The 25,619-nt window shown below is 47.3% G+C and overlaps 1 protein-coding gene across 9 annotated transcripts in view; it reads right to left on the bottom strand.

The window, feature by feature from the left end:
* DAB2IP (DAB2 interacting protein) overlaps positions 1–25,619 on the bottom strand; it is a 221,494-nt gene that overhangs the window by 43,196 nt on the left and 152,679 nt on the right. For all 9 annotated transcript variants that reach the window (XR_012247454.1, XR_012247453.1, XM_073640836.1 and 6 more), the window contains 2 exons: positions 20,011–20,109; positions 19,220–19,774 (listed from right to left, as the gene is read on the bottom strand). Coding sequence is in view for 7 of the 9 variants with exons in the window: in XM_073640836.1 (XP_073496937.1) it covers positions 19,220–19,774; positions 20,011–20,109 (654 nt within the window). In the remaining 2 variants the exon portion in view is untranslated. The remainder of the gene's footprint in view (positions 1–19,219; positions 19,775–20,010; positions 20,110–25,619) is intronic.

Below are 25,619 nucleotides of genomic sequence, written 5' to 3'. Positions count from 1 at the left end.
AGAGAATGTGCGACAGACAATGTGCGACAGACAATGTGCGACAGACAATGTGCGACAGACAATGTGCGACAGACAATGTGCGACAGACAATGTGCGACAGACAATGTGCAGCAGACAATGTGCAGCAGACAATGTGCAGCAGACAATGTGCAGCAGACAATGTGCAGCAGACAATGTGCGGCAGACAATGTGCGGCAGACAATGTGCGGCAGAGAATGTGCGACAGAGAATGTGCGACAGAGAATGTGCGGCAGAGAATGTGCAGCAGAGAATGTGCGGCAGAGAATGTGCAGCAGAGAATGTGCGGCAGAGAATGTGCGGCAGAGAATGTGCGGCAGAGAATGTGCGGCAGAGAATGTGCGGCAGAGAATGTGCAGCAGAACCTGTGCGGCAGAGAATGTGCAGCAGAACCTGTGCGGCAGAGAATGTGCAGCAGAACCTGTGCGGCAGAGAATGTGCAACAGAACCTGTGCGGCAGAGAATGTGCAGCAGAACCTGTGCGGCAGAGAATGTGCAGCAGAACCTGTGCGGCAGAGAATGTGCAGCAGAACCTGTGCGGCAGAGAATGTGCGGCAGAACCTGTGCGGCAGAGAATGTGCGGCAGAGAATGTGCAGCAGAACCTGTGCGGCAGAGAATGTGCGGCAGAACCTGTGTGGCAGAGAATGTGCGGCAGAGAATGTGCGGCAGAGAATGTGCGGCAGAGAATGTGCGGCAGAGAATGTGCAGCAGAACCTGTGCGGCAGAGAATGTGCAGCAGAACCTGTGCGGCAGAGAATGTGCAGCAGAACCTGTGCGGCAGAGAATGTGCAGCAGAACCTGTGCGGCAGAGAATGTGCGGCAGAACCTGTGCGGCAGAGAATGTGCGGCAGAGAATGTGCAGCAGAACCTGTGCGGCAGAGAATGTGCGGCAGAACCTGTGCGGCAGAGAATGTGCGGCAGAGAATGTGCAGCAGAGAATGTGCAGCAGAGAATGTGCGGCAGAGAATGTGCAGCAGAACCTATGCGGCAGAGAATGTGCGGCAGAACCTGTGCGGCAGAGAATGTGCGGCAGAACCTGTGCGGCAGAGAATGTGCGGCAGAACCTGTGCGGCAGAGAATGTGCGGCAGAACCTGTGCGGCAGAGAATGTGCGGCAGAGAATGTGCGGCAGAACCTGTGCGGCAGAGAATGTGCGGCAGAGAATGTGCGGCAGAGAATGTGCAGCAGAACCTGTGCGGCAGAGAATGTGCGGCAGAGAATGTGCAGCAGAACCTGTGCGGCAGAGAATGTGCAGCAGAACCTGTGCGGCAGAGAATGTGCAGCAGAACCTGTGCGGCAGAGAATGTGCGGCAGAACCTGTGCGGCAGAGAATGTGCGGCAGAGAATGTGCAGCAGAACCTGTGCGGCAGAGAATGTGCGGCAGAGAATGTGCGGCAGAACCTGTGCGGCAGAGAATGTGCGGCAGAGAATGTGCGGCAGAACCTGTGCGGCAGAGAATGTGCGGCAGAGAATGTGCAGCAGAACCTGTGCGGCAGAGAATGTGCAGCAGAACCTGTGCGGCAGAGAATGTGCAGCAGAACCTGTGCGGCAGAGAATGTGCGGCAGAACCTGTGCGGCAGAGAATGTGCGGCAGAGAATGTGCGACAGAGAATGTGCGGCAGAACCTGTGTGGCAGAGAATGTGCGGCAGAGAATGTGCGACAGAGAATGTGCGACAGAGAATGTGCGACAGAGAATGTGCGACAGAGAATGTGCGGCAGAGAATGTGCGGCAGAGAATGTGCGGCAGAGAATGTGCGGCAGAACCTGTGTGGCAGAGAATGTGCGGCAGAACCTGTGCGGCAGAGAATGTGCGGCAGAGAATGTGCGGCAGAGAATGTGCGGCAGAGAATGTGCAGCAGAACCTGTGCGGCAGAGAATGTGCAGCAGAACCTGTGCGGCAGAGAATGTGCAGCAGAACCTGTGCGGCAGAGAATGTGCAGCAGAACCTGTGCGGCAGAGAATGTGCAGCAGAACCTGTGCGGCAGAGAATGTGCGGCAGAACCTGTGCGGCAGAGAATGTGCGGCAGAACCTGTGCGGCAGAGAATGTGCGGCAGAGAATGTGCGGCAGAGAATGTGCGGCAGAGAATGTGCGGCAGAACCTGTGTGGCAGAGAATGTGCGGCAGAGAATGTGCGGCAGAGAATGTGCGGCAGAACCTGTGCGGCAGAGAATGTGCAGCAGAACCTGTGCGGCAGAGAATGTGCAGCAGAACCTGTGCGGCAGAGAATGTGCAGCAGAACCTGTGCGGCAGAGAATGTGCAGCAGAACCTGTGCGGCAGAGAATGTGCAGCAGAACCTGTGCGGCAGAGAATGTGCAGCAGAACCTGTGCGGCAGAGAATGTGCGGCAGAACCTGTGCGGCAGAGAATGTGCGGCAGAGAATGTGCGGCAGAACCTGTGCGGCAGAGAATGTGCGGCAGAGAATGTGCGGCAGAGAATGTGCGGCAGAGAATGTGCGGCAGAACCTGTGCGGCAGAGAATGTGCGGCAGAGAATGTGCAGCAGAACCTGTGCGGCAGAGAATGTGCAGCAGAACCTGTGCGGAAGAGAATGTGCAGCAGAACCTGTGCGGCAGAGAATGTGCAGCAGAACCTGTGCGACAGAGAATGTGCAGCAGAACCTGTGCGGCAGAGAATGTGCAGCAGAACCTGTGCGGCAGAGAATGTGCAGCAGAACCTGTGCGGCAGAGAATGTGCAGCAGAACCTGTGCGGCAGAGAATGTGCAGCAGAACCTGTGCGGCAGAGAATGTGCGGCAGAGAATGTGCGACAGAGAATGTGCGGCAGAGAATGTGCAGCAGAACCTGTGCGGCAGAGAATGTGCGGCAGAGAATGTGCGGCAGAACCTGTGTGGCAGAGAATGTGCGGCAGAGAATGTGCAGCAGAACCTGTGCGGCAGAGAATGTGCAGCAGAACCTGTGCGGCAGAGAATGTGCAGCAGAACCTGTGCGGCAGAGAATGTGCGGCAGAACCTGTGCGGCAGAGAATGTGCGGCAGAGAATGTGCGGCAGAACCTGTGCGGCAGAGAATGTGCGGCAGAACCTGTGTGGCAGAGAATGTGCGGCAGAACCTGTGCGGCAGAGAATGTGCAGCAGAACCTGTGCGGCAGAGAATGTGCAGCAGAACCTGTGTGGCAGAGAATGTGCAGCAGAACCTGTGCGACAGAGAATGTGCAGCAGAACCTGTGCGACAGAGAATGTGCAGCAGAACCTGTGCGACAGAGAATGTGCGGCAGAGAATGTGCAGCAGAACTTGTGCGGCAGAGAATGTGCAGCAGAACCTGTGCGGCAGAGAATGTGCAGCAGAACCTGTGCGGCAGAGAATGTGCAGCAGAACCTGTGCGGCAGAGAATGTGCAGCAGAACCTGTGCGGCAGAGAATGTGCAGCAGAACCTGTGCGGCAGAGAATGTGCAGCAGAACCTGTGCGGCAGAGAATGTGCAGCAGAACCTGTGCGGCAGAGAATGTGCAGCAGAACCTGTGCGGCAGAGAATGTGCAGCAGAACCTGTGCGGCAGAGAATGTGCAGCAGAACCTGTGCGGCAGAGAATGTGCAGCAGAACCTGTGCGGCAGAGAATGTGCAGCAAAACCTGTGCGGCAGAGAATGTGCAGCAGAATCTGTGCGGAAGAGCCTGTAGATAATTAAAATCTACAGAATGAGCGCAGAAAGCAAATACCCCCCCCAGCAAACGATGGGTCAGCACATAACAGACATGTATATAATGGATAGCCAGGTCCCCGGAGTCAGGACACCGGGGCGTACGTATATTTAATGTGATATACAGGAACACCAGGGCGTGCGTATATAACGTGATATACAGGGACACTGGAATGTATGTATACAATGCAATATACAGGGACACCGGGACGTATGTATACAATGCGATATACATGGACACCGGGATGTATGTATATAATGCGATATACAGTGACACTGGGACGTATGTATATAATGCGATATACAGGGACACCGGGACGTATGTATATAATGCGATATACAGGGACACCGGGACGTATGTATATAATGCGATATACAGGGCCACCGGGACGTATGTATATAATGCGATATACAGGGCCACCGGGACGTACGTATATAATGCGATATACAGGGACACCGGGACGTATGTATATAATGCGATATACAGGGCCACCGGGACGTATGTATATAATGCGATATACAGGGACACCGGGACGTACGTATATAATGCGATATACAGGTACACCGGGACGTATGTATATAATGCGATATACAGGGACACTGGGACGTACGTATATAATGTTATGAGGACATTGGGACGTACATATATAATATGATATACAGGGACACAGTGGCGTACGTATATAATGTGATATACAGCAACACTGGGGTGTATGTACAGGGGCTTGCAAAAGTATTCACTCCAGCGGCTTTTTACCTATTTTGTTACATTAAGTGTTTAAATATTTTTGTGTGTGATGCATCAGCACTAAATAGTCTAAGGGTATGTGCACACGATGCAGAAATGCTCAGGATTTTTTCCTGAGCGTTTCTGCATCTCTCTGGCAGGAAAAAACGCATGCGGATTGTACATGCGGTTTACTGCCAGGGACATGCGGAAATGAAGCGGTCTTCACTTTCATTTCCGCATGCGGGTTGACAAGCGCTTCCCAAGCGATTTTAGCATCACTTGGAAAGTGCTTGTCAACTTCACACTATATAAATCCATGCAACCGGCATGGATTTATATAGTGTGTGATGTCAAAAAATAAATCTATACTTTACCCTCTGATGGCCCCCGGTGTCCTGCTTCATCGGTCCCGGCTGCCGGCAGTGAAGACTTTAGGACCTTCCGACGTCAGCGTCACGTGACCCGTCACATGACTCTGACGTCAGCGAAGGTCCTTCTTCATTCAAACGCGAAGTGCCCGGGAAGCCGACAGGACGCAGCGCGGGCCGTCAGAAGGTGAGAATATATATATTTTTTATTTTATTCTTTTGGTACCTGGGTCTGGATGAGAGTCCTCTCATCCACACCCGGGTACCATCCGCACATTAGACCGCATGAAAAGCGCATCAACATATACAGTGATGTGGATTCCATGCGGTCTAATGCAAGTCAATGGCGGCAAAAGAGCAGCGTTTCCGCAAAATTAATTGACATGCTGCGGATTTTTGACCGCAGCGTTTACGCTGCGGAAAAATCCGCATCATGGGCACAGCACATGCGGATTTCCATTGGGGAACATTGCTGCCCTTCTACCATGCGTTTTTCATGCGTTTCCGCGGCGTTTACGCAACTGCAAAAACGCCGCGGAAACGCATGAAAAACGCATCGTGTGAACTCAGCCTAAGTTGGTGAAATTAAGTGAGAAAAATATAGTCATGAATTACATTTTGCTGCACAATAAAAATAAAACCAAATGTTCACAGTTCTATGCATGCTCTTTACATAAACTGATGCAAACCCTCAAAAAAAAAAAAAAAAAAAAAAAAAAAAAAAAGGTGAAATTATAGGTTGTGAGGTAGCAAAACAGTAAAAATGCTAATGAGAAGGGGTGGGGGCGAATACTTTCACAAGCCACTGTATATAATGTGATATACAGGGACATCGGGGTGTATGTATATAATGCGATATACAGGGACACTGGAGCATAAGTACACACGTGGTCAAAATTGTTGGTATCCCTCGTTTAATGAAAGAAAAACCCACAATGGTCACAGAAATAACTTGAATCTGACAAAAGTAATAATAAATTAAAAATCTTTGAAAATGAACAGAAAGTCAATCATTGCTTTTCTGCTTCCACAGAATTTAAAAAAATAAATAAACTCATGAAATCGGCCTGGACAGAAATGATGGTTCTTCTTCTTAACTTAATATTTTGTTGAATAACCTTTTGAGGCAATCACTGCAATCAAACGATTCCTGTAACTGTCAATGAGACTTCTGCACCTCTAGACAGGTATTTTGGCCCACTCCTCATGAGCAAACTGCTCCAGTTGTCTCGTGGTTGAAGGTTGCCTTTTCCAGACGGCATGTTTCAGCTCTTTCCAAAGATGCTCAATAGGATTTAGGTCAGGGCTCATAGAAGGCCACTTCAGAATAGTCCAATGTTTTCCTCTTAGCCATTCTTGGGTGTTTTTAGCTGTGTGTTTTGGGTCATTATCCTGTTGCAAGACCCATGACCTGCGACTGAGACCAAGCTTTCTGACACTGGGCAGCACATTTCTCTCTAGAATCTCTTGATAGCCTTGAGATTTCATTGTACCCTGCACAGATTCAAGACACCCTGTGCCAGATGCAGCAAAGCAGCCCCAGAACATAACAGAGCCTCCGCCATGTTTCACAGTAGGGACAGTGTTCTTTTCTTGATATGCTTCATTTTTCCGTCTGTGAACAGAGTAGATGTGCCTTGTCAAAAACTTCCATTTTAGTCTCATCTGTCTATAGGACATTCTCCCAGCAGCTTTGTGCCTTGTCAACATGTAGTTAGGCAAATTCCAGTGTGGCTTTTTATGATTTTTTTTCCAACAATGGAGTTCTCCTTGGTCGACTCCCATGAAGTTCACTTTGGATCAAACAACAACAGATGGTGTGATCTGGCACTGATGTTCCTTGAGCTTGAAGTTCACCTTTAATCTCTTTAGAAGTTATCCTAAGCTCTTTTGTTACCATTCGTATTATCCGTCTCTTTGATTTGTCGTCATCAATTTTCCTCCTGCGGCCAAGTCCAGGGAGGTTGGCTACAATCCCATGGATCTTAAATATCTGAATAATATGTGCAACTGTAGTCACAGGAACATCAGGCTGCTTGGAGGCGGTCTTATAACCTTTACCTTTAACCCCTTCGAGACCTTGGGATTTTCCGTTTTTGCATTTTCATTTTTTGCTCCCCGTGTTCCCAGAGCCATAGCGTTTTTATTTTTTGGTCAATATGGCCATGTGAGGGCTTATTTTTTGCGGGACGAGTTGTACTTTTAAACGCCATTACTAGTTTTACCATATCATGTACTGGAAAACAATTCCAAGTGCAGTGAAATTGCAAAAAAAATGCAATACCACAGATGTTTTTTTTTTTTACCACGTTCACTGAATGCTAAAACGGACTTGCCATTATTATTCTCCAGGTCATTACGAGTTCGTAGACACCAAACATGTATAGGTTCTTTTTTAATTAAGTGGTGAAAAAAAAATCCAAAGTTTGCTAAAAAAAAAAAAAAAAAAAAAAAAAAAAATAGCGCCATTTTCCGAGACCCGTAGCGTCTCCATTTTTCGTGATCTGGGGCCGGATGAGGGCTTGTTTTTTGCGCGCCGAGCTGACGTTTTTATTAATACCATTTTGGGGTAGATCCAATGTTTTGATCGCCCGTTATTGCATTTTATTGCAATGTTGCGGCGACCAAAAAAACTTAATTCTGGCGTTTAGAATTTTTTTCTCATTACGCCGTTTACCGATTGGATTAATAATTTTTTTATATTGATAGATCGGGCGATTCTGAACGCGGCGGTACCAAATATGTGTATGTGGGGTTTATTTTTTATTATTTTATTTTGAATGGGAAAAAGGGGGGTGATTTAAACTTTTATATTTTTTTTATATTTTTAAAAACATTTTTTTTTTTACTTTTTGCATGCTTCTATAGTCTCCATAGGAGACAAGAAGCAGCAACTGTCCGATCGCCTCTGCTACATACAGATGATCAGCAGATCACCTGTATGTAGCAGAAATGCTCCTGTACTATGAGCGCCGACCACTAGGTGGCGCTCATAGTAATCTTTACATGACAACCACTGGTGTCTGCTGCAGACCCAGGGTTGTCATGACCACCCATCGGTGACCCGCGATCACGTGACGGGGTCACCGATGGGCGGGGCTAATGCCGCGCTTCCGGCGCGGCGATGTTAAATGCCGCTGTCAGAGATTGACAGCGGCATTTAACATGTTAACAGCCGCAGGTGGATCGCGATTCCACCCACGGCTGTTGCGGGCACATGTCAGCTGTAATAATCAGCTGACATGTGCACGGTTCAGTGCGGGCTCAGCGCCGGAGCCCTCACTGAACCAGGGGTGCTGGCCTGGGCCGTACTAATACGCCCTGGGCCAGTAAGGGGTTAACATGCTTGTCTATAATTTTCTTTCTAATCTCCTGAGACAACTCTTTCCTTTGCTTCCTCTGGTCCATGTTGAGTGTGGTACACACCATGTCACCAAACAGCACAGTGAGTATCTGTAGCCCTATATACCGGCCCACTGACTGATTACAAGATTGTAGACACCTGTGATGTTAATTAGTGGACACAACTTGATTTAACATGTCCCTTTTGTCACATTATTTTCAGGGGTACCATCATTTCTGTCCAGGCCGATTTCAGGAGTTTAATTTTTTTTTAAATTCTGTGGAAGCAGGGCTGAAAAGCAATGTCTGACTTTCATTTGTTCATTTTCATAGATTTTTAATTTATTATTACTTTTGTCAGATTCAAGTTATTTCTGTGACCATTGTGGGTTTTTCTTTCATTAAACGAGGGATACCAACAATTTTGACCACGTGTGTATATAATGTGATATACAATGTGGGCCATTTATATGGATACACCTAAATTAAATGGGAATGGTTGGTGATATCAACTTTCTGTTTGTGGCACATTAGTATATGGGAGGGGGAAAACTTTTCCAGATGGGTGGTGACCATGGCGGCCATTTTGGATCCAACTTTATTTTTTTCAATGTGAAGAGGGTCATGTGACACATCAAACTTATTGAGAATTTCATAAGAAAAACAACGGTGTGCTTGGTTTTAATGTAACTTTATTCTTTCATGAGTTTTTTACAAGTTTATGACCACTTATAAAATGTGTTCAAAGTGCTGTCCATTGTGTTGGATTGTCAATGCAACCCTCTTCTCCCACTCTTGACACACTGATAGCAACACCGCAGAAGAAATGCTAGCACAGGCTTCCAGTATCCGTTGTTTCAGATACTGCACATCTCGTATCTTAATGGTATGGTGTGGTGTGGTATATGGGGTACAAAGATAGTGAGGCCATTATGGTATATCCATATAAATGGCCCACCCTGTATATAAGGACACTGGGGGGAAACATACAGTCATGGTCAAAAGTGTTGGCACCCTTGAAATTGTTCCAGAAAATTAAGTATTTCTCCCAGAAAAGTATTGCAGTTACACAAGTTTTTTTTATACACGTTTATTTCCTTTGTGTGCATTAGAACAACACAAAAAACAAACAAACTGAAAAAAAGGCAAACTGGACATAATTTCACACTAAACCCCAAAAAATTGACCGGACAAAATTGTTGGCACCCTCAACTTAATATTTGGTTGCACGCCCCTTGAAATAAATAACTGCAGTCAATCGCTTCCTTAAACCATCAACAAGCTTCTTACTTCTCTCATGTGAAATTTCGGATAACTCTTCCTTTGCAAACTGCTCCAGGTCTCTCATATTTGAAGACGCCTTCTCCCAACAGCAATTTTAAAGCTAACCTGTCATCAGGATTTTGCCAAGCAAAGTACAGGCAGTATCAGATTGGCGCCGATACACTGATTAAAAGGATACCTGGGTTGATGAAATCCGTCATGTGGTTGTTGTTTAATCTTTGATTGCAGTTTGGAGATAATGATATGCTCATGCTCCGGGGAGGCCTGTGGGCGAGGCTTTATTTGGTGCTCTGTTCTTATATTCATGCTTATGGGCTTAAATGGCAGGTCACAGATCCCTCAGTGACTTGCCTCTTATATTTAATACTGCACTTGCGCAGTTCATATTGTGGTCTTTTTTTTTTTAAAAAATTAAAATTCCAGAAAAATGGTCACCCGCACACGTGCAGTAGCATGTATCGCTTGCCTTGATTAGGGCTGCTTATCCACCACCTGGACTATCCTGTGTTGCAACCTTTCATCAATATTTCTCTGCCGTCCACATCCAGGGAGATTATCTACAGTGCCATGGGTTGTAAACTTCTTGATTGTGTTGCCCACTGTGGACAAAAGAACATCAAGATTTCTGGAGTTGGACTTGTAACCTTGAGATTGTTGATATTGTACAACAATTTTGGTTCTCAGGTCCTCAGACAGTTCTCTTCTCCTCTTTCTGTTCTCCATGCTTAGTGTGGCACACACAGACACACAATGCAAAGATTGAGTCAACTTCTCCCCTTTTTATCTGGTTTCAGGTGTGATTTCATATTGCCCACACCTGTTACTTGCCACAGGTGAGTTTGTACGAGCATCACATGCTTGAAACAAAGTTGTTAACCCACAATTTTGGAAAGGTGCCAACAATTTGTCTGGCCCATTTTTGGGGTTGTGTGTGAAATGATGTCCAATTTGCCTTTCCTTCCATTTTTTTGTGTTGTTCCAATACATACAAAAGGGACTAAACATGTGTATAACAAAACACGTGTAATTTCAATAATTTTCTGAGATAAATACTTCATTTTCTGGAATAATTTCAATTGTGCCAACACTTTCGGCCATTACTGTATATAATGTGATATATAGTAACACAGGGGAGTACATATATAATGTGAAACATGATGACAACGGGACGTACGTATATAATGTGATTTACAGGGACACCGGGCGTACGTATTGTAGTATATGATACAGTAAAGTCATTGACGGGGGCTCTAGTTCTTCAAAATTCTTTCTGTATGCTGAGGAAAGTCAGATAGGACAGGGTTAAATCCCAGCCCTACAGATCCTGATAAGCTGCATCTGGCTATCCATGCATGTAACCAGGCTAGGTGTTCACTTTAGTTTCTCAGCATGGGGAGGGAGAAAAGCCATATCTCTCTGACAGGAGACTGCACAGGCCGTGTGCTACACAAATGCAAGTATCACCGGTTGCTATTAACAAAAGTTGTTTTGTGTGACTGAACTGGGACTAGCTCAGCCGTGTCTGAGTAGTCAGGGTTTACATTGTTTAATTAGCACCTGGATAAGCCAGTGAAATAAACTGACACAGACACCAGCTTAAACGTGTTGTGGCTTCCAGAGTCCTCATTGGGCACAACAAGCAGAACGCGCCACATGGGCGTACACATATAATGCGATATATGAGGACACTGGGGTGTGCGTATGTAACATGATCTACAGGGACACCGGGGCGCACGTATGTAATGCAATATACAGGGACACTGAGATGTACGTACATAATGTGATATATGAGGACACTGGGGAAAAGGTATATAATGTGATATACAGGGACACAGGGGCGTACGTATTGTAGCAAAGTCAGGTAGGATGGGGTTAAACCTTAGCACTGCAGGTCTTGATTATATGCACCTGCCTAGCTTTTTTTACTAAGAACCAGGACATGTGCTCACTAGGTGTATCAATCTGCTGGATGGAGCAGAATCAAGTGTGCTGCTAGTGTCCAACCAAAATCTAAGCTGAAGCTGAGAGAGGTCTCTCTTTGACTAGAGACTGCATGGGTAAGCTGGGAAAGCTGAGCAGTCTGTGTGTTGGAGCTGCACAGAACAGTGTAGAAGCTGCAGCCTGTTCAGTGTGATCTGTGCATGGAGTTGAATACTTCTGTTTGGCGCTGGAAGCTGTTGGAGCTCAGGCTGAAGGGGATATGGAGACTAGTGGGATCGTGCCTCTTCTGTGTATGAAGTTTGCTTTGGGAGAAAGCACTGTATATGAACTGTTTATTTGCTGTGATACCTTTTGTGCCCAGAAGAGGCTGTTTTTTGGTTTTGAATTCCTTGGAGTTTTATAAAAGCAACAAAATGCCATGTTTGAACTAAACCGCGTTGCCTGTGGAAACGCTACCTAATGCCTGCTTGAGAGTGAATCCCTACAGTATATATACATAGGTACTATATACACTACTCACAAAAGGTTTGTGATATTTGGCTTACAGGTGAAATTTCAGGATGTTCCTAAAATTCACTCTAACCTTTTCAGGTGAACTTAATGTGACCGTCTCTAAACCTTTGAATGCACATGTCCAACTGTTCAGTTCAGTGTTTCACTACTTTCTGCACAACTTGCTGTTCTCTAACAAGGAGCTTAATGGCAAAATTCACAACAAGTGTTTGATCCATGAATCACCCAACAAATTTTGGGGGTTCACTTAGAATTGGTATTAAACAGTCCTCCTCATCACGCTGTTCACATTTTGACATCATGAGACCAAGACGACACCTAACAATTGATGAACAGTACCTGCCATTGTGGGGCCAATGAACACATGCGGCTTCACCTGTGTGCAGCGATTTGGACACAGCATAGATTATGCGGTGTTCAAAGCACTGCCAAAAAGGATCGTGTGCACATACCCTTAGTGTGGGCAGGTGTGTCTAGTCAGTACAGAACTGCCCTACACTGTGAATAGTACAATGACAAGCCCCTGCTATTTGAATAACATTGTTAATCCAGTCATTGTGCCTCGGCATGAGCACCACAGGCCTAATCTCATCTTCCTGGATGACAATGCTCCAGCTCATTGAGGTTTCATAATTAGGAAACGGCTGCTGGAGACTGGGGAGTGGCCTGCACCTTCTCTAGACCTGAATCCCATAGAAAACCTATGGGATCAGCTGAGTCGCCATGTAGAGGCTCTTAACTCTGTACCCCAGAACCTCTCTGACCTGAGGGCCACCCTTCAAGAAGAGAGGGATGCCAGGCCTCAGCAGACAAGAACTCCACTTGTGAACAGCAGGAGACGTCGTTGTCAAGCTGTAATTGATGCCCAAGGCCACATGACAAATTATTGAGACATTGACATTTTTGGGGGGGGTAATACCCACTTTTGGCTTTTGCTTCAATAAATTGTTTGAAATCACCATTGCATGCTTCTACTTAAATGCCCTACTTTCATGATAAAATGTCACTATAGTGTGTGAACTTTTTACGTTTTCCATAAATTTCATCCAAAAGCCAAATATCCCTAACTTTTTGTGAGTAGTGAAAATACAGTAAGTGATGTGATGACACCCGGAAGTACATATCTAACGTGATATATGATGACAGAGGAACTTATGTATATAACACAGGAGAATTACTAAAAGAACTTCGGCACTCCAGTGATATTGATGCAAGATAACTTTATTGCAGAAAATAGATCCCTTGAAATTATATCAACGTTTCGACCTCTTTGGTCTTTTTCAAGATATATTCTGAATAATAGAATAAGAAACAGTATGTCACAAATCTGACAGAGTAAAATTGTGCATACAATATTCTATCAGGGACTCAATCAATACGCAAAATAATAATAACCAAATAACAATAATTATCCCGTATGTATAGGCATGATAGAAGAAATAGTGGTAAAACAACGTTGCCAATTAGTAATAATACAATTATATTATGTCAGGGACATGATTATGACATAAGGCAATAATGGAAAAACGAAATTGACAATCTATAATTAGAGGAATGATAGCAGAGCAGTGCCACCAATATACAACAACAAGAAGCTCGAAAAGGGAAAGAGAAAAAATGTTCAAGACTTACAAAATATAAGGTTTTTGTGAATTCACAATATTTCTGCAAGTTATGGGAGCTGGATGTGAATGGCTAATAAAGAGAAAACAAAAAAATAAACTAAAGAACCGGCTGTAGTATATGTAAGATTAAAGGATTGCGCACGCAGGGAAACATACCTGCAGGTTTAGGAAATACCTTGTTTTTTATTTCAACGGCAGTTATAGAAGGATGTGACATCACTTCATGCTTCAGAAGCTTATCAGTACTTGGTGAAGTCTTCTTAGGTGCGCCAGAGCCTGACTTCCTCTGCGGTACCATCCCAGGAGGCAATGATGCCGCCAACCGCTTCAGTTGATAAATTGCTTCTCTTGACACTCCCAGATCTCTAGCTACAGCAATCACCGAATCCCCCTTCTCGAGCAGAGTCAAGGCACGGGATTTCTCTTCCATTTTAAGCTTCTTTCGACCCATTGTGGGAGATAATAAAAAACTGAGGGAGATAATAAAAGACTGCCTAATAGCAAAACTGGCTGAGCTGCACATAACAACCAACCAGAGTGCAGCTTTTGCTTTACCAGAGAAGTGAAAACTGAGCGTTGATTGGTTGATATTTGCAACAAAGCCAGCTTTAATATTAGACAGTTTTTTATTATCTCCCCCATTGTGTACACTTTTAAAAAGTGAAATTATGATGTGGATTTTATACGTAAAGATATAAAGTGTAAAGATTTTTTTTGCCGGCACTGTAACAGCAGAATAGTGACCGCAGCTCTGGAAGTGACTGGAGTATCAGTCTCTATGTTCACACTGGCAGTTTCTATACAGGAGACATTTGTAAACTGTGGTTATTTTACATGGCTTTGCATTCAGCGAGAGGCTGACGAGTTCGGCACTGAGTCTGCAAGCACCTCTAGCTCTGACCGCACACATCAGGCTGTCACTATGTGTCTCATCGTGTTTAGGCGGCTGCGTAAAAAACTCATCGACTATGAAAGCTCCCGAATCCTCCACTGGAGAAGGTCACCGGCCACAAGGTCATCCACAACTTAAGCCCTCGGCTTCTGGACATAAACTAGTAGCTTTTGGGGACCCTGGACTTTGCATTGTTACTACAGATTGCAACGGGGTCAGGAGACAAGAGGCGCGAAAGAGACGAGGGCCGGGGGTGACGCGAGGCGCGAAAGAGACAAGGGCCGGGGGTGACGCGAGGCGCGAAAGAGACGAGGGCCGGGGGTGACGCGAGGCGCGAAAGAGACGAGGGCCGGGGGTGACGCGAGGCGCGAAAGAGACAAGGGCCGGGGGTGACGCGAGGCGCGAAAGAGACGAGGGCCGGGGGTGACGCGAGGCGCGAAAGAGACGAGGGCCGGGGGTGACGCGAGGCGCGAAAGAGACGAGGGCCGGGGGTGACGCGAGGCGCGAAAGAGACGAGGGCCGGGGGTGACGCGAGGCGCGAAAGAGACGAGGGCCGGGGGTGACGCGAGGCGCGAAAGAGACGAGGGCCGGGGGTGACGCGAGGCGCGAAAGAGACGAGGGCCGGGGGTGACGCGAGGCGCGAAAGAGACGAGGGCCGGGGGTGACGCGAGGCGCGAAAGAGACGAGGGCCGGGGGTGACGCGAGGCGCGAAAGAGACGAGGGCCGGGGGTGACGCGAGGCGCGAAAGAGACGAGGGCCGGGGGTGACGCGAGGCGCGAAAGAGACGAGGGCCGGGGGTGACGCGAGGCGCGAAAGAGACGAGGGCCGGGGGTGACGCGAGGCGCGAAAGAGACGAGGGCCGGGGGTGACGCGAGGCGCGAAAGAGACGAGGGCCGGGGGTGACGCGAGGCGCGAAAGAGACGAGGGCCGGGGGTGACGCGAGGCGCGAAAGAGACGAGGGCCGGGGGTGACGCGAGGCGCGAAAGAGACGAGGGCCGGGGTGACGCGAGGTGCACAAGAGAGGAGAGCCAGGGGTGACGTGAGGCGCACAAGACGGGAGGCCGGGAGACGCACAAGGCAGGAGATCAATGACCAGTGACGGGGCATTATAGTGGTTAATGGCCTCGCATCGGCTGGTTCTCTTCTCGCAGCACTTTTTGTCCTGGCCATCTCGCTCTGATTACAGATGAATCTCTTTCTGCAGGATTCACTGTCAAGGACGTGACAGAAGTGTCCATGATGGAAGGAGAGGTTATACTCCCCGACAACACAATGGATGCACAGAATATGTAATACCAAAATATTCCACCGCAACAACATCTGATTCTTGGAGATAAATACCTCCTACCTGTTAAAGGCTATAAGGGCCAATTCATTAAAGGGAACATCTCAGCATGAGGGCGGTGAGTAGAGCTGGAGTGACAAGAGGCTTCAGATATACCATAGTCCTTTAGCTTCATCTGCATATAAATTCTAATGCTGATTTCTCAGTAAGGCTACAGCCCCACTATCAGTATTTGGTCAGTATTTTTCCTTATTATTTGGGAGCCAAAAATGCAGTATTGGTGCACTTGTTCCTATTATACTTTTTCTCTGATTGTTCCTCACCTGGTTTTGGTTTACAAATACTGAGGAAAAATACTGACCAAATACTGACAGTGGGGCTGTAGCCTAAGGCTGGAGTAACACGGGCATATAGCATCTGATGCGAGAGCTCCAGCTGTGCTGTGAGTGGGAGATGAGTGTCAGTGTACTGTGCTCCGGTCCTCTCGCATGACAGAATCACAGCACCGGTGCGGAGGAAACAGAGAAGGTAATTTCTCCATGGCCTGACTGCGTATATAGGATTACACTGGGATGACTTCCGAGAGGAGTCCAATATTTCACACGTACACAGACTTGTATGGGTGCGCGTTAGCCGAGTCTCGCTGCCAATCGCAGCATGCTGCGATTATTTACTCATGCCGATTCGGTATGAGAAAACAATCGCTGATGTGCACTGCCCCATAGTAGAACACTGGGCCAAGTGCTAATCGATAAAACATCGGATAGCACACAGCTCTGTTATGCGCTCATTTGAGCGAGGCCTAATGAAGGAACAGACCGGCCGTGTAAAGGGATTTCTGGACATCTATGAAAAAGCTACAAGTGCATGTGGATTGTATGGGGTATGAAACCCTGCAGACAGATTCCCATTATGACTGGCGTTATTCACACCACGCAATGATGGTAGTCGCTGGGTAAGATGTAAGAATAGGTGCACGCTACGTACTGAATTTAGAGAATCTCTTTAGCACCTTGTGCCAGGGACTGGAGGAATATTTCTTTTAATTTTGAGACTTCTCAAAGTGTTTTACTCCAAAAAACTGGTTCAAATGATGACCAGCCCCTGTATACAAGGCCAGGAGGACTGGTACTGCACCGTCCTACATGCGAGAATATAGAAGGGCGGATGTCACACATCCCGGGATAAGCCGCACCAGCTGTGTGCAAGATGGAGGAGACTCCGCAATATCGGACGCTAGCTGTAGTTGCTCAGAGCCTTCCTTACACTTGCCAATTTTTCCTGCTTCCACATCAACTTGAATAATTGCCTGTTTCTGGTTAATATTCTTGCCCCTGACAGGCGTCACCAGATATCAGTGTTGTATCGCCTGTCAGTAAGAATATCGTGGCTGATGGGAGTAGTTGTCTAATTGAGCGGTCCACAGCCGCCATGTCCCGCACTGCACCTCTCCTGCCTCCTCACCCCCACCCTGGAGCAGCGGCATCATTCAGGATCCTCCGGCGGGGAAGGTAAGTGACAGATTAGGCATTCAAGGCATAATTCATGATGACATGGCGGACGGGGACTTGTTCTACCGCAAACATTTGGGAGATTAATATTCATCGGTCTTCCCAGATATCGCCGCAGGGGATGTACGCCAAGTGCGCTACTTCTCTCTATCCACGCTGGTTATTTCGGTTGAGGAGTGGGCGATTATGCTCTCGCCTTACTACAAAGCTACAGGTACAGAGCGAAAGGATTCTTTGCAGTTCATGCACAGCAGGTGGGGGATCTCATAGACTGGGATGCCACTGGATGTGCAGGAGCCGCAGAGGCCGACAGAGCAATGACGCTGCAAGGAGATTGAGGGAGCAAGCACCATCCAGCCTCAGACACAGCAATGAGCCTCATATATAATATAGGGGCACCTCGACAAGATGTGTGATGTCTGTACAGCAGAGCACGCACATATATAACATAGGGGCACCCTGACAAGATGTGTGATGTCTGTACAGCAGAGCACGCACATATATAACATAGGGGCACCCTGACAAGATGTGTGATGTCTAGGGGCAATCTCCTGTACAGCAAAGCACCCATATATATAACAGAGTCACCCTGACAAGATGTGTGATGTCTGGGGGCAATCTCCTGTACAGTAAAGCACCCATATATATAACATAGGGGCACCCTGACAAGATGTGACATGTGGGGACAGTCGCCTGTACAGCAGAGCACCCACATATGTAATATAGGGGGTCTTGGACATAATTAGTAACATGTCCCTGCTGATGACTGATCTCGTCATTCTGTCCTCAGTGCCCGGACTGTATATTGGGCTCTCACTTACGTCCGACAAGCGGTAGTAGTGAGAGCGCAGCAGCCCAATAAGTGGCCGCTGACTGGCTGCACGGCTCACATGGCTTATCAATACCACGCAAACCCCAGTGCCAACGTCACTGGAGCAGCACCGGAGCCGAGGTTTTGTTTTTTTTAATTGTAAAAGAGGAAATACTTCATTTAAAAAGGGCTTGTCCAGGTAGCATAAAACCCCCTTAATAACATCAATAAACAGCAGCGCTCTGTTGGCTCCAAGTTTGTGACAAATCTGAGAAGCGGTGGCTCAAGAGATGGCACACGTAAAGACAGAGGATGAACCCCTTCTCAGTGGAAGAGTGCCAAGGACACGGGGGGGACCAGATCCACAGGCAGACGCTGCCCCCGAACATGAGTCAGGAAGTGTGGAAACCCCAGCCTGGCAGAGCGAGCGTGCAGACGGGGCCCGCTGCCAGCCGGGGGCCCAGCAGTGACAGCACCCACAGACACTGCCAGGATGCCTGCCAGGAAGGAAAACAGGAGTGGGAGGAACAGGATAATTAGCACCAACATGTACACACATCGCTCTACTGCATCAGCGGCACAGATCACTGATCACCAATCATCACCGACCCCGAGAGAGACCGATACACAGTCACACGAGGACATCGCTGCTGACACCTCCGGAGGGACACACACACCGCCTGACCTCCTCATTGCCCGGGACATAGTCATATGACCTGCAGAATGCTACACCACTGGCCTCTCTGCAGAGCATCGCTCCTCCACCTCATGACAGATACATAGTGATTTATCCTGCTCCTGTACGACGTAATATATAGTGATACATCCTGCAGATTATTACACCGCTGACTTCTCTGCAGAGAATCACTCCTCTACCTTCTGACAGATACATACTGCAGATTACACCACTGATCTCTGCAGAATATCGCTCCACCTCTTGACAGTGATCTGCAGATTACATCGCTGCCCTCTACAGATCTGCTGAGCATCGCTCCTCTACCTCTTGACGGATACATAGTGATATATCTGCAGATTATTACACCACTGGCGTCTACAAATCATTGCTCTACCTACATAGTGACAGGCCACCTCATTATGGCTGGTTATATAAGGGGGCGTACCTGCTCAGATCTCCCTTCTATACAGATGGTCCATGTGTGATGGTGGAGCCCTCTTGCTGCAGTTGTGCTCCTGCAGGTGGAGCGTCATGTGTTGCATATCATGCGTGTGTCTAGGCCGTTCTTACCTTGGCCTTCCCGGTGCTCTGGAGAATGTGCACGAGGGCGGACGCCATCTCCTCCTTGTTTTTGACACTGAGGACGCCCTCCAGACTGGAGCACAGCACCATATAGTTGTTGGTAATGTACTCGGCGAACTCCTTGTACAGCTCCATGGGTAGGATGCTGATGCTCTGGTAGCGGCTCTTCATGCGGATCATGGGACCCGCTGACTTCCCTTTGCTGGTGTTTGTAGACGCCACTGGATACCACTTCTCCACAAACTGGCGGCCAGTGACGGCAGCGATGGGGATGCTGACTAGGCCCACGTAGTTGTTCTTGTCCTTCTTCTTTTTCTTGTCCGTCTCTTTGTACAAGTGCACGGTGACGCTCTTCAGAGCTGGCAGGTTGTTGAACTCGAAATGCTCTCCCCAGAAGACGTTATCAGTCTTCAGTTTGCAGGTGGTTCGGGCGTACAGCACATCGTCCAGGAAAAGCTCGCACAAATATTTCTTCTTGGCTGGCAGGTCCTTGGCTTCTATAATCCAAAGCTTCAGCATGTTCTCCGTCCGGCGGCTGTTATCCTGCAGGTGAGAAGTGCGGTCAGTGCATGCAGGAAGAAGGTGACTGCGGGGGTGTCCAGAGGTGACCCTGGAAGCAGTCATGTAGTATACAAATGTGGGAGGGCTTCTTCTTGGCCTGAAAGTGGGGCCGTGTTCACAATGAATGGTATGGGGACACAGGGGTTTAAGATAGGGGAGTACGATGGGGGTGGGGGTGGGGGACAGGGAAAATGGTGCCCTGTTTATGTGATAAATACCTTATTGGGGTGAACAGCACGGCGCAGATTTTCCATCCATTTATCCCGTTCAGCTGCTGAGCGACATGAAAAACATTTACTGCCGGATGATGCAGTGACCTGCAAAGGAAGACAATTTCAATGAGTGGAAGCCACCAGACCCCAGTAAAGATGGTGCCCAGCTCCTGATAATGGGGGTGGCTTTGTTCCTGTGGGTGACACGATGGACGCTCTGGCAGTCATGACACTTTCCATGGAGAACTGATGTGATCCCTTTGATTACTGCAATCTCCTGTGTAGCTGACACCCTGACCACTTGTAGACTGTCAGCTCAAGATTCCTGAGATACATTTTGTAAGGTGGAAGCTGGACAGGTCATGGACGGGAGGTATGGGGGTCACCGAGGTGCCAAGCCTTGGTGATGTAGGACCCGGAGCAGCAGGCTCCAGCACATATACTGCTGAGAGGTGTTTTTAATGAGCCGGGTTTTAGGAACGGCCATTAGAGCTGGGAGGGATTAGCTGTTCCCTCACCTGCAGCTCCAGGACTTTGAACTGGCTATTTAAGGCAGCTAGTTCTGCCTCAGGAAGCTCTGTGTATGGAAGGAGGAAAAGACCTGTGTTAGGCCTCTTTCACACGTCAGTGTGTCCAGTACATGTGGTGACAGTGTCCACACGCACCGGAGACACTGATACAAGTAGACCCATTCAAATGAATGTGTCTGCGCACATGTCAGTGTGTTTTCACGGACGGTGTGTCCATGTGATCCATATGTAGACATGTCCGTTTTTGGCCGGCAGCACGGATCACACGGACCCTTCGTGTCAATGGGTCTGTGTAAAACACGTACCGCACACGGATGGCATCCGTGTGACACATACCAGCGCCTGGGAATCAGCAGTACAGTCAGCGCTGTTCCCAAGCGCCGGGTGCTGTGCTGAACGTTGCCCTCATCATAGTCCCCTGCTGGCGCTGCGTTCAGCACCATGAGGGGATAATGATGAGAGTAATAGTCTGCTCCCCATGCCTCCACCTGTAAAAATAAGAATAAAATAAAAAAATCCATATACTTAGCTGTCCTATGTGTCCCCCGCTGTAATCCATGTGACCTCTCAGCAAAGGAGCCGGGGAGAATCACTCCTGCAGCGGCGAGCCCCGGAGCTGCACTCAGCGAGCGGTGTCCTGTCACTCACTGAGCTCAGTGCAGCAGGAGTCATTCTCCCCGGCTCCTCTGCTGAGCTGCCGCATGGATAACAGCGGGGGACACTTAGGACAAGTGAGTATATGGATTTTTTTATTTTATTCTTATTTTTACAGGTAGAGACACCGGGAGCAGACTACTACTCTCATCATCAGCAGGGGAACATGATGAGGGCAGCGTTCAGCACCCTGCGCTTGGCAACAGCGCTAACTGTACACTGACTCCCAAACGCTGGTACGTGTGCTCCTGATGCGGCACACGTGTGCCACGCAGGTGCAAATGGAAACGGATATCTCCGGTACGGGTTTTTCCGGTACCGGAAATAACCGGACATTTGAAACAGGCCTTATAATGAACAGTCTGCTGGGAGAGTCTGACCAGAGGTTAGGAAGTTAGAAGGGTTAAAAGTTGACCAGCGATTTCTAATTTTTCCAATAAAATGTACAAAACCATTTTTTGAGGGACCACATCACATTTGAAGTGACTTTGAGGGGCTTTCATGACAGAAAATACCCAAAAGTGACACCATCCTAAAAACTGCACCCCTCAAGGTGCTCAAAACCACATTCAAGAACTTTATTAACCCTTCATGTGCTTCACAGGAATTTTTGGAATGTGGAAGAAAACAATAAACATTTAACTTTTTTTTTTTTTAGCCCCAATTTTTTTATTTTCAAAAGGGTTAACAGGAGAAAATGGACCCAAAAATTTGTTAGGAAAAATTGCACATGTACGCCGATACCCCATATGTGGTCAAAAACTACTTTTGATGCACAGTGCAAAGCTCAGAAGGGAAGAAGCACCATATTGGAGTTCAGATTTTGCTGGACTGGTTTGAGGGTGTCATGTCACATTGGTGGAGCCCCTGAGGTGCCAGAACAGCAGACCCCCCCCCAAAAAGAGACCCCAGTTTACAAACTGCACCCCTCAATGAATTAATCTAGGGGTGCAGTGAGCATATTGACACCACAGGTGGATCACAGTATGTTATACCATTGGGAAGTGAAGAAAAAAAATAAGCACTGTACATTTTTACCACCAAAGTTTTTTTTAGCCCCAGATTTTACATTTTCACACTGGGAAATGGGTAAAAATGGCACCAAAATTTGTCACACAATTTCTGCTGAATGTAGAAATACCCCATATGTGGCTGTACAGTACTGCTTAGCCATACTGCGAAACTCGGGAGGGATAGAGTGCTATTTGCCTCCTGGAGCGCAGATTTTTCTAGAATAGTATATGGACTCCATATACAGAGCCCCCAAGTGCTAGAATAGCAGAATTCTCCGCTCAAGTGACTCCATTTTGGAAATGATACCCCTTTGGGAATTTATCTACAGGTGTACTGATGATTTTGACTCCATGGGTCTTTTCCAGAAACAAGCAGCAGCGGATGTTGCGGAGTGAAAATTGCAAATGTACTGTTGTAGTGACCAGTACGTTGAGCCCAGCTCGTGCTTCTAGAGACACACTTGTAAATTAGGTGGGCTCTCATCGCTACAGAAAATGCCAAACATGTGGATGCTAACTGCGGTTTAGGCACACACACTGGAGCTCAGAAGGGAGGGGGCATTTGGATTTGGGAGCGCAGAATTTTCTCAATTTCTTTTGGGGGGTGATGAGCAATGGCGCTTTGCCAGAGCCTTTGTGCTACCAGTAACATGGAAGCCCCTATATTTTCGATAACAGATAATGGACCTGAGTGGGGACTTGCATTTTTTCTGTGGATTGAGTTGAAGCTTTTGTTGGAAACACTTTACATAACATTTTGGATCACATTTATCCTGCGCTCTACGCTGAGCACTTACATCGGGGTTTCCATCTAAATCTCAGAGTAACGTGATTCAGATAAAACCCCCGAGGGATCCATTTACTATAATGAGGTAGCAGAGTTACTCTGGACTCCCTCTGGCCTCTGTTCAGCGTTGTTCTTTTCAGAAGTGCACAAAACTCTGTGCGACGGCACTTTTATGCACACCTAAAAAGACAGACACCGACGGATCACAGGCCAGACAGCGTCCACAGTAACTCCACCTGCCTCATTACAGGGAATCTTCTGCCGGGGGTTCTGTCTGAATCCTGTATTTCAGAGATTTACACGGAAATCCCGGTGTAAGCGCAGAGTGCAGAATAAATGTGCGCCGAGCCTTACTGCGATCTTTGGGAGGCAGAATGAACAAATCAACAGCAGGTGAAGAATTGGTTTTATTTATTTTTTACGCCGTTCCTCGTACGGTATAAGTGATTAGGCGACTTTATTCTAAGGGTCGGTGCGATTACAGCGATACAAGATTTATATCGGGTTTTTATATTTGGCAGCTGTAACACACTAAAAGGCGCTAATTTTTCCATATTTCAGCCAACAATCATGTGATGGCTTGTTTTTTGCGGGACAAGTTGATGTTTTTATTGGTACCATTTTAGGGCACGTGACATTTTTTGATCACTTTCTATTCTGATTTTTGGGAGGCAGAATGAACAAAGACCAGCAATTTAGGAATTGTTTTTATGGTGTTTTTTTTTTTTTTTTTTTTTTTTAATGTTGTTCCGCGTGTGGTAAAATTGATAAGGCAGCTTTATTCTTCGGGTCAGTACGATTACAGCAGTACCACATATATAGTTTTTTTTTATGTTTTGGGGCTTTTACACAATAAAAACTATTTAATAGAAAAAATAATTATTTTTGCATTGCTTTATTTTGAGAGCTATAACTTTATTTTTCCGCTGATGGAGCTGTTTTTTTGTGGAACAAAATGACATTTTCAGAGGTACCATTTTTATTTATATTCGTCTTTTTGATCGCGTTTTATTCTACTTTTTGTTCGGTGTTATCATGATACAGTATAATTTTTTTTTACGGTGTTCACTGAAGGGGTTAACTAGTGGGACAGTTTTATAGGTCAGGTCGTTCTGGACATGGCATACCAAATATGTGTACTTTTTTTTTCCCATAAAAATATTTATTTATGGGTACAATATAATTTTTTTAAAAAATATTTTTACAAATTTTTTCACTTTTACACTTTGTCCCACTATGGGATTGTCAGTAATTGCAGGCTGATTGCTTGTATTAGTATAGGCATTCCTATACTACACAAACTGTCAGTTCTGCACTGACACACAGTCGTCAGATCATGCTCTGTGCATGATCTGGCAACTTAACCTAGCACTGGTGACCCGCATGTTGTCATGAAGACATCGGGTCACCATGGCAACGATTGGGCCATCGCGATGATGTCGCGGGGTCTCCGATCCAAAGGCAGAGGGGCTTTCTTCCCTCTGGCTGCATGCTAAATCCTGCGATCGCAGCATCTAGCGGGTTAAAGTGCCGGGATCGGAGCGGCACCGCTCCTAGCACTGAGTGCCAGGTGTCAGAATCAGCTGACAACTGGCGGCGATCGCGCGCGAACAATCGCCTAGATTTATGCATACATCCCTGGTCAATAAGTACCAGGCCACAGGGACGTATGGATACGTCGCATGTCAGAAAGGGGTTACTAAATCTACTGTTGTTTTGCACCAAGCTACCTCATGCCTGTACCTACCTCAACTGCTGCTGCCAGAGTGAGGAATTCCTACAGTTTCTTATAGTGTGTTCATCACTACTGTGTACATCGGAATAGAAGCAGCTAGCGCCATCACTCATGGAAATAATGGCGGCTCATAGCAGGCGTCAGCTAGCAATGCAGAATACACTCGATATTTGCAGTCTGATGCTCATGTCAGCGCTAGTCCTGGATGGCGGCAGCACTCATCCCGGTTGGCGGCAGCGCTCAGCCTTTAGCCCTGACTGTCAGCTTATATCTGGCTGACTCCCGAGTCGTCACGTCAGCGCTGACCTGGAAAGATCCCGCTGCAAACTCTCATTGCCCACGTCTTCTGTATGCTCTGGGAACAATGCTTCCTGCTGATCGCAGATGACGTCAGGTGCCCGTCATTATCAGTGACGTCAGCAACAATCAGTCAGCCGTAATCACAGGCGGGGAGCCACGTAGTGTCCTGTGCATGTCCCATCTGTGGTTGCCAAGAAGCTGCTTCATCAAAGTAGCAGCGACTTTCTGCTGTATCATTAGAAGTGAAGCACAAATTAATAATGACCCCAGTCTCAGGGTGTGGAGCCACCGTGCGTTGTGGCATGGGGAGCCAGCCCCATGTTGGAGTATCAGTGAGATGTCTATTGTAGTCTCACCCTCAGGGTAAGGTGGAACCACCACAAGCCCCCCCATACTCCTCCCATCAGAGCTCTTGGCTGAGGACTAGCAGACTGTCCAGGTGTGCTCTCCCAACATCCATTGTACAATAGGCAAGATCTGCATGCTGAGGACAAGGCTAGGAGACGGCCCCAGTAACCACATCTACTATATAATTGTCTTATCCCGTCTGTCTGTCTGTCCTGGAAATCCCGCGTCGCTCATTGGTCCGGCAGCGG

Source organism: Phyllobates terribilis, unplaced genomic scaffold (assembly GCF_046119375.1).
Source record: "Phyllobates terribilis strain yellow unplaced genomic scaffold, ASM4611937v1 Scaffold_7__3_contigs__length_470593459, whole genome shotgun sequence".
Taxonomy (NCBI): domain Eukaryota; kingdom Metazoa; phylum Chordata; class Amphibia; order Anura; family Dendrobatidae; genus Phyllobates; species Phyllobates terribilis.
This window is presented reverse-complemented; position numbering and strand designations above follow the sequence as displayed.